At 44.4% G+C, this 9,632-nt stretch overlaps 1 protein-coding gene across 5 annotated transcripts in view; it reads right to left on the bottom strand.

Annotated features, from left to right (window-relative positions):
* Nucleotides 1-9,632, bottom strand: part of Mtus2 (microtubule associated scaffold protein 2) — a 388,646-nt gene that overhangs the window by 47,041 nt on the left and 331,973 nt on the right. Inside the window, exon 1 of one of the 5 annotated variants that reach the window (XM_031338777.1) lies at nt 73-620. The exons of the other annotated variants lie outside the window; for them this stretch is intronic. Within the exon in view, the coding sequence (XP_031194637.1) occupies nt 73-156 (84 nt within the window). The 5' untranslated portion in view covers nt 157-620. Of the gene's footprint in view, nt 1-72; nt 621-9,632 lie in introns of those variants that run through there. 5 annotated transcript variants of the gene reach the window in all.

Genomic DNA, 9,632 nt, shown 5'->3' with positions numbered 1-9,632 from the left:
AGGTGGATGCTCTCACCTTCTCTGCCCAGACCAAGGAGGGGGAGGGGGGAGAAGAGAGGAAAGGCCAAGTACCGTTTTATCCAGGCACTGAAGGCAGATATAAGGCTTGCAGCAGTGATGGCCCATCCTGGCAGGCTGGCTCGGCTGCACCTGCATTCAACGAGTCGGCTGCGATCCCTAAGCCGAGGTGCTGGCTCCCAAAGGGACGCCCCGGGGAGCTGTCACAACTTCCATGTGGTCTCCGGACTACCTTATTTCTCCTGATAACTTCAGCGATTGCAGAGAGGAGGACTCGGGAGGAGAGGGCGGGGCGGCTGGCAAAGCCTCCTGTGAGGGAGGGGCGGGAGTGGGGCGGGAGCCGTCGCAGCAGCAGCAGAAGCAGTAAAACCCAGGGCCACCTAGTTTCCGGGAATCCTCAGACCCGGGCGGATGAACTGTCGCCTGACTACCTAGCCTTTGACAGTGGCATCTCTCCGAGCAGACAGCCCGCCTGCTCTGGATACAGCACTGTCTCCGTATCGCGCAGACACGCCTAGAGAGGACTCAGGGCACACACAAAAGGAGACCCTCAGGGACCCAGGGCTGGAGGGTGGGCTGAGGCGCGCCAGCCCTGGCCGCCTGTCTCGCCAAGGAGTAAATACATTTATAAACGCGACCAATGACAAGGTCTCTCTGCCCAGTCCACTGCCAACAGGAGGGCTCTTGGCTCATGTGCAAATCCCCATGCCCTGAGCCTTATTTGAAATTATCTTTACACGTAAAATATAATTGCTATACCTGTAAGATCACTGCCCTACACAAACCATTCACGTATCTTTCGTACTTAAGGTTGAAGCTGGGGTATGGGTCAGCTATTTCCAAACCTATGCAAATGGCCTAAAAGTCTTAAGGAGTTTGAACTTCCTAGTCAACTTGTAATTTGTAATTCAAAAATAAAGAAAAGAGGCAAGAGGCAAAAGTTTTTCTTCCAAAGAAAAACAAAAGAGGAGACCTTGTATTTTAAAATGTATTTATGCAACCCTGAAAATAAAATAAGGAGATATTTGCAAGATCAGCTTTTCAGTAGAGAAGCCACTGAAAACCTGCTGCAAGCAACCATAAAATTTATCATCAACAAACCCACAAAATTACTGAGTTGAAAATATGGCTTAAGAATACGCTGATGCTCTTCCAGAGGACCTGAGTTCTGTTTCTCGCAGCTACTTGGGGCAGCTCACAGCTATCTCCAGGTCTGAAGGGACCTGTGTACTGTGGGATGCTCCCCTCTGGACCTCAGGTTAGGCACAAACCACACCCAAACACCTACGTCCAAGCAAAAACCAAATAAATGCAAAGATTCTTTCTTAAGCAAGGCAGAAAGAGTTTCTACCCTATTATTCTGAGTAGGGCAAAACTATCAGCAAATAGCTTTGCAGGTGTTCGTTTTAAGAGGAAAAGGGGGAGTTCTGGGTTAGAATGAGCTAGGGCACGTTACTAAGTTCTGGTTGGGTATTTCAGTTATTAGGTTTGTCAAAATAATGGACTCTGATTGTTGGACCCTGGTGTTCTGATAGCTGGACCTTGGTGTTCAACCTCAGGAATGAGTCAATGGCTATAAGGGAACAGACCTTCTTGGTGAGTTTTAGGAGCAAGACCCACAGTTCAGCAGGGGGAGAAGGGAAAAGGGCAAAACCTGCGAGCTCCTTGTTTGCCATGCTCGGGCCTGTGTTTGCTGTGCTAGACTCCTTTAAGATCCAAGGGGTAAAATGTCCTTTTCTGACCTCTATAGGCATGGTATCCACATGGCATAACACACACACAGACACACACACACCATGTACATACACATACTCGAACGAATTGCTTTAAAATGCTATTTAGAGATACACTCGGTCTCAGCAGCCAATGCTCATGGAGTGGGAAGGGGGAGGACGAGACTATTTCCACTCTGAGTCTCTCTGTCTGTGTTTTCTTATTAGGAACACTGTCTGGTTTGCTTTCGAATGAAATGTCCATAGGGAAGGCAGGGACGATGCACAGTCCAGGCTGTGTGGAATGAGGATCTAGGTGTGGTGGTTTGCATGGTCCCAAGAGGCTCATGTATCTGAAAGCCTGTGGCACCGGTGGTGGAACTGTTTGGGAAGGATTAGCAGATGTGGCCTTGTTGGAGGTGGTGTGTCATTTGAGACTGTGCATTGAGGTTTCAAAAGCCCATTCCAGGCCTTGTCTTACACAGTCTCTATTTCCTGCTTGTAGATCAGATATAAGCTCTCAACTGCTGCTCCAGAGCCATGCCTGCCTGCCTGTTGCTATGCCTCCCCGCCATGATGGTCATGGACTCTAATCCTCTGGAACTCTAAGTATACCCTCAATTAAATGTTTTCTTTTATCAGTTGCCTTGGTCACAGTGATTACTCATAGCAATAGAAAAATAACTAAGACACGAGGTTTTTGTGGAGGTAAGATGGGCTGGACTCTCAGAGGGAGGCACATTCACATACCTTGAACTTGAACCTGAGTCAAGGCTTTCTAGGACCTTTAAAACTATGGGAGAAAAATAACTGTGTATAAAGTGGTAGTCTTGCACACTTTATTCAGAGCAGTGTGGGCAGGAGTTAAGAGGTAAAAGCATCCCGAGTGTCCATCAGTGGAAGAAGGTTAAAAGAACATGTGTAATATATACACTGGAATATCACATGGCTTAATACAAAGAAGAAAAAAAATTGGTAGATCTACATACACACCAGGCATTCTACCACTGAGCCATACCACCAACCTCAAAAGGAAGATTGGACTCATACTACAGTATGGTTGAACTTTGAGGGCATTATCATGAATAAAATATACTTAAAACAAAAAACCAAAGCCCTGTTAAAGATTCTATAAGGTTAGTTGACATATTAGAAATCATGATTATGTTGAGTCAGAATGTTGCAGCTCCGGAGTCAAACCATTGAGCGAGCCTTAGCCATCCATTGTCCATCTCTGTGATTGACCCAACAACTTTGGACTACCATGTGAGACTTTCTGGAATTTCCTAACCAACTCCTAGCTTCCACCAACTCGGAAGCTAGGGATTGTCACCTGGTCACATCTGAGACTTATAGCAGAGATTTCCCTACTTTGATGTGAACCCCTGATGCTTTCAATTTGAAAAACACCCTGAGTTATGACTTTCTTTTTGTTCCCTAACTCTTAAGACCTTCATGGAACCATTCCCACATTGGAATACATTATGTGGGCCAAGCTAAATCTGTGTTCCCAGGCTGGGGTGAAGCAGGGGAATGAGGCAGAGAGCAGGGCCCAGGAGAGCCCATAATTAGCATAGGAAAGAAAGAAGCTGACTAAAGGAGGAGGCTGGAAATGTCCCTGCAAGGTTGAGGCACAGGTACAGCAGAAGCCACCAGAGTGGCTGAGGCTCATTACAAAACCAAAGCTCATGCCCTGGGTTAAGCTTTAAGATATTAACGGGATGTGAAGTTATATGTAGAGCATATGTAAGAACATGTGATTGAAAGCCTGGGTCATCCAAAGACTCAGGGAGTAACAGAAACATCTCCAATGATTCTCTCAAATAGTCTCAATGTGAGTGGGACTGTTTGAGGTACCTGGAGTCAGCAAATTCAGAGACAAAGTTGGTGGCAGCCTTGGCAGGAGGGGAGAGTGGAGGTCTGCTCAAGCAGCCACAGAGTTTCAGTTTGTTATTTTTACAAGATCACAAGACATTGCAGAGATCCATGCCCTCTTTTTTTTTTTTTTTTTTTTTTTTTTTTTTTTTTTTTTTTTTCGAGACAGGGTTTCTCTGTATAGCCCCGGCTGTCCTGGAACTCACTCTGTAGACCGGGCGGACTCGAGCTCAGGAATCCGCCTGCCTCTGCCTCCCAAGTGCTGGGATTAAAGGCGTGTGCCACCACTGCTCGGCAACCCATGCCCTCTTGAGTGCACGCATGTACATGTGTGTGTACACACACACACACACACACACACACACACACACACACAGAGATATTGTAAAATAACATAAATGTATTTAACAATACTAAACTATGTATTTAAAAATAGTTAATGTAGTTAAAGCCAAGAATGGTAGCACATGCTTATAGTTCTAGCTGTCAGGGAGCTGAGGCACAAGGATTGCAAGTTTAAGATTGACCTGGTTTGCAGAGCAGATTAAAGTCTGGCCTGATCAATTGAGCAAGAACCCTCTTCAAAATGAATAATCAAAAAGGTTCAGAGGTTTACGGGTAGAGTTAGCCTGGATCCTGCAGAGCTCTTGTTAAATCTTAAGAAATCAAAAAGTCATCTTGTTTTCTCTTTCTCTGTCTTTAACACTCCCCCCTCCTTTTTGTAAGTGTTCTAAAGCAAAGTCTTTCTTAGTTTAGCATATATTGGAAAAAAACTATAGACTTTTCTTATCTAACTCCGATGCCACCAAACACTTAACAAAATAGCACTGTGTCTTTGGGCTCTAATACCTAACTCATGAGAACATTTTGCTGATCTCTATTTTGCTTTTCCTTCTTTGCTTTTGGATTCAATCAGTTCAAGTCCCCTGCCCATCTGGATAGCAATCCCCATTCCTCTCTCCCTCAAGTCACAGGCTTGTGCAGACCTGGCCAACTGCCCCACGGAATGCCCACAAGCTGGATCTGCCTCTTGGCTTCTCTCTAATCCTGGTCATTTGTTCCCAGGTCTGGGTTGGGCTTGAGTTCAATCCTGGGGGCTAACAGTCCCACAGATGTGAGGCTGTGGGTGTGTCAAGAAGCACACAGCATCTAGGTTTCTGCAATTACTTGCTGAGACTTATATATAAACTATGTTCCCCAGCTGGGCATTCAGCATAGTAGCACGCCCAAGAGCCTGGGTTTGAGCCTCTGCTTTATAGTAATAACTTTCTGCATTATTTCAATTCCTAGCTATATACTTTGCCTGGGAAAGACAGTCTAAAAGCTAACTCCTTTGCTTGTTTAGAATAAAATCATGGTGCTACAGTAGAAACCCAAGGAGGCTGGTTGTTGAAGATGACATTTGCTTTCTCTGGCTATTCATCTTTAGAACATGCACAAATGTTTCAGTTAACGGTATTTAGCATCTTCAGATACTCAGCATATTGAAGCTTTATCCCACTGAGTAAGTCCATGTTGGCCCCTGTGCCTTTTGACACACAGCTCATCTGTCTGTCTTTCCTGCTATCTGGCTCAAGATACCAGCAGTTCTCATACATGTTTCCTGCCATAGACATGGATCATTCCTCCATGCTGGGTAGGAGAGAGGCCTCCTGGGTGGAGATGGCAATTAGATTCTCCTGCATGAATGCTGTCATCATCTCCTGAGGACCATGGGGAGGAAGGAGGTACGCCCTTTAAAGGATTCGATCCTTCCCATTAGAAAATATTCCTTGAGGAAGAAATCAGGCTGTGGCCTTGGGCTGGCAAGGAGGAGACAGCTTCTTCTTCAGGAACCATTGGAAGCTGGGGCTTGACTCTGGATAGAGCAACAGTATCACTGAAACTTAGAGGAGAAATTAGTCCTACAACGGTGGCGAAGTTGGGGTGGGGGATCCTGAAAGGTGTTATATTCTAAAGAAGAGTTTTCCAGGCCTGTGGAGTCTAGCTCAGCGCTAGAGCATGCATTTAGCTTATGTGAGGCCTAAAATCAGTTCCCAGACCAGCAAGCAAAATAAAACAAAATGCCAGGGACTCCCGCATGCTTCTATATTTTCAGAGGCTTAGCCTCTCCAAGGCAAATGGAAAAGGGATTAGACAGCTGGCATTGGAGAGAATCGGAGCTGTGGACTTCACAGGCTCCTGAAGGAAGGGGCATGCTGGCTTTCTGCTCTTTAAAAGGCTTGAGATGCTGCGGCTGGGAAGGTGGCTCAGCAGTTAAGAGCACTGGCTATGCTTTCGAAGGACTCATGTTTGATTCCTGCCATCCACGTGGTGATGCACAACCATCTGAAACTCCAGTTCCAAGGGATCTGATTCCCTCTGTGGCCTCCACAGGCACTGCACTTACGTGTGCACATACAGGTACTCATACACATTAAAAGAAATCTTTTGCTGGGCAGTGGTGGTACATGCCTTTAATCCCAGCACTTGGGAGGTAGAGGCAGGTGGATTTCTGAGTTCGAGGCCAGCCTGGTCTTCAGAGTGAGTTCCAGGACAGCCAGAGCTACACAGAGAAACCCTGTCTCGAAGAACAAAAAAAAAAAAAAAAAAAAAAAAAAAAAAAAAAAAAAAAGGAAAAGAAAAGAAAAAAGAAAGAAATCTTTTTAAAAGTTTGATTTTTTTTTTTAAAGACAGGGTATGGTCAGTATGTAGCCCTGGCTAGCCTGAAACTTTATATAGATCAAGCCAGCTTTATAACTCCAAAGCTAAGATAGTTATGAATGATGTTCCATGGGTTCTGGGAACCCAAACCAGGCTCTCTGGAAGAACAGCAAGTGCTTTTAACTGATGAATCATCTCTCCAGCTCCGTGATGGACTCCATCCCTCTGGAAACAGAAGCCAAAATAAACTCTTTCAAATGTTTTTGGTCCTGGTATTTTTAACACAGCAACAGAAAAGTAATTAGCACAATGTTTGAATGATGCCCTCACCACAGCTGCATACAACCACACAAAACCATGTGGTTGTCGGTCCACAAACAACTCCAATTCGTTTCCCGAAGCTTAGAAAGCAAAATCCTGAACTATGTCAGTACTGAAGCACAAACTGGGTTACTTATTTCATTTTACATCTGACAGCAAGAGATGTCAACAAAGGCATCTTCGCTCCCTTTCCTGATGTACTAATGACAAATTTTGCAAGGTACCAATTTTTTTTTCAAAGACCAGAAAGCCATCATAGTTTGCAAACATGACATGACAACATTCTCCCTGCATGATGAACATATCAATACACTCTGTCAAAAAGAGTTATACTCCTGTCTTCTGAAAACAGCCTGTTAAGCAAAATGAGGTATGTGTGTGTGGGGGTGTGTGTGTGGGAGCATCCCCAAAGGGGCTGTTGAGTGGCCACACAGGATAGCTGGTGGTCTCATTAAAAACACAGATTTCGGGCAACCGGATTAATAAGCCCAGCCTTCCTATGAAGCACAGGAGGTTTGCTTAATATGGCGTCAGTGGTTTGGACTGGATCTCAGTGGAAGGTGGGTCCAGTTTTCTTCATTCCAGGTCGTAGAATGTCGGTTCATTCACCATGAACCAACAGTCAAGATGGCTCTCCCCAGTTTCATTTCTCCTTTTACTAGCTTTCCGGGGCATGGCCTGACAAGTGTGTGATTGACAGCCTCTGCTTCCAGGTCTTGACTTTACAATGATATGAAACCAACACACGCTCAGCAGAAACTTTGTTTACTACGTCACTTGAGTCTGTATCTTCCCTTGGGTTGGCCACATACAGCCCCAGTCCTCCAGTATGATGCTAACTAGTGGTAATGACTCCAGTTTCCAGTTGGCCCTGTGGCCATGGCAGGAGCCACATCTACAGTATGATGTGGCTATGCTAGGATAGCAACTGTGTTCGGTATGATAAAGGCACTGCTGGTTTATAGTATTCTTTAACATCATGTTTATAGTGCCGGGGCTTCAACACAGAGCCTTGAGTGTAACAAACATTTTACCCCCAGACCAATATTTTCAACTTACACTCTGTTTATCAGACATAGCCCTCACTGTTTTAAGTATCTGTCATGGCTAGTTTCAGCTGTCAATCTGAAACAGAACTTGAGTCACCTAAGAAAAGGGAACTTCCGCTTAAGAGCTGGCTTAAAGAATTGCCCAGAGCAAATATGTTTATGTCTGTGGAACATTTTCTTAATTGCTAAGTGATGAAGGGGGTTTCAGACCACTGTGGGTGGGTGCCATCCCTAGGTGGCCTGGGATCCATAAGGAAAGTAGTGGCACAAGCCAGAAGAGAGAGCAAGCCAGTATACAGCGTTCCTCCATAGCCTCTGCTTCAGTTCCAGCCTTGGCTTTCCCTCAGTGATGGACTGCAACTCGTAAGCCAAATGAACCCTTCCTCTCCAAGAATCTTTTATGCCCATGTGTTCATCACGCTACAGCAATGCTACTTAACACATCGTCACTATCACAGTGTCTAGGGTGTATCAACAGCCTCCAGACTGACCTGCTACTCCCTTGAGCCTCTCTTGAAATCCTATCCTCCACCCAGTTGCCAGGGTGAATGTCTAAACATGGAAATCGAGTCCTGTACTAGCAGCATTAGATGGCATTTACTTAAGACATCATTCCACGGACAGTGAGTGAGCATAGTGCTTGAATTTCCCTCCCTTCTGCCTTCCTTATTCATGGAGGTCCAGTGACAGGCCTTCATTTCCCCCTTCCCCTTTCCATTTCCTTCCCACCTCTCCATGAGTCATCTTCCTTCCCCCAGTCTCCTTTCAGCTTGCACATCACATACACACAACTGGATTATATGGGCACAAAAATACTTTTATGTATCTATAGAAGATCCAGGGTCTGCAAATCAACAAAAACATGCTTGATTTGTCCTGAGTTTGACTTACTTTTGTTCAATACAATGATCTCTAGTTTTATTCACTCTGCTATGAAATGATAATGTTCCTTTTTGAGGGGGTTGGAGGCTTTGAGACAGAGTCTCATTGTATAGCCTTGTGCTGTGCTGGACCTCCCTGTGTAGACTGTAGACCAGGCTGGCCTCAAACTCACAGAGATCTGTCTGCCTTTGCCTCCCAATTGCTGGGATTAAAGTTGTGTACCACCACCACATCTGGCTAATTTTATTCTTCTTTGAGGCTAAATAAAACTTCGCTGGGGGACCAGCAAGATGGCTGAGTGGGTATGTTGAAACATCATGCATGCTAGAATGTGGCCCATGTGAGGGTAGTGGTGGATGATTTCCATGTGAAGTTGAATTCAGTTTGTAAGTATTTTACTGACAATTTCTGATTCTTTGTGCGTCAGGAAAATTGGCCTATAATTTTATTTTCCTTCCTTTTCCCTCTTCCTTTATTGTGTCATTATCTTGTTCTAATATCAAGAAAATACTGGCCTCATAAAATTAACTCAGAAGCATTCCTTTGTCTTGTATTCTCTTACTTTATGGACCAGTTCAAGGAACACTGGTATCAGCTATTTAAACATCTGGTAGAATTCAGCTGTGAATACATCTGGGCTACAGCTTTGGGTTTTGCTTGTTTGTTTTTGGTAGAAGACATTTTGTTATTATATCAATCCCGCTGTGTATATCAATCTAGTTATAATTCCTTAGTTCAATCTGGTTAAATCTAGAAACTCATCCATCTTTTTTTTTTTTTCCAGTTTACTGGAATAGTTTTTCAAAGCATACTTCAATGCTGTTCTGACTGCCCTTGGGGTCTGTTGTGATGCCTCCCTCTTCACCCTCTTTCTTCACTGGAGCCTTAGTGATTCAAATCTTCTCTTTCTTTTGGTTAGTTCAGGATTTACCAATCTCTTTTATCTTACCAAACAACCAACTCTGTGCTTTGCTGATTTTTCTTTTGTATTGCTCTTTTTACTTCCATTTCATTCATCCCTGCCCTCAGCTTTATTAATAATTCTTCACTTACTGATTGTAGATTTGGCTTGTTCTTAATTTTTAAGACCCTGGGAAGCATTGAGTTTTCATTTGAGATTTCTCTGATTTGA

This window comes from Mastomys coucha, unplaced genomic scaffold (assembly GCF_008632895.1).
Source record: "Mastomys coucha isolate ucsf_1 unplaced genomic scaffold, UCSF_Mcou_1 pScaffold22, whole genome shotgun sequence".
Taxonomy (NCBI): Eukaryota; Metazoa; Chordata; class Mammalia; order Rodentia; family Muridae; genus Mastomys; species Mastomys coucha.
The sequence above is the reverse complement of the archived record's forward strand: the minus strand, read 5'-3'. Positions and strand labels throughout refer to the sequence as shown.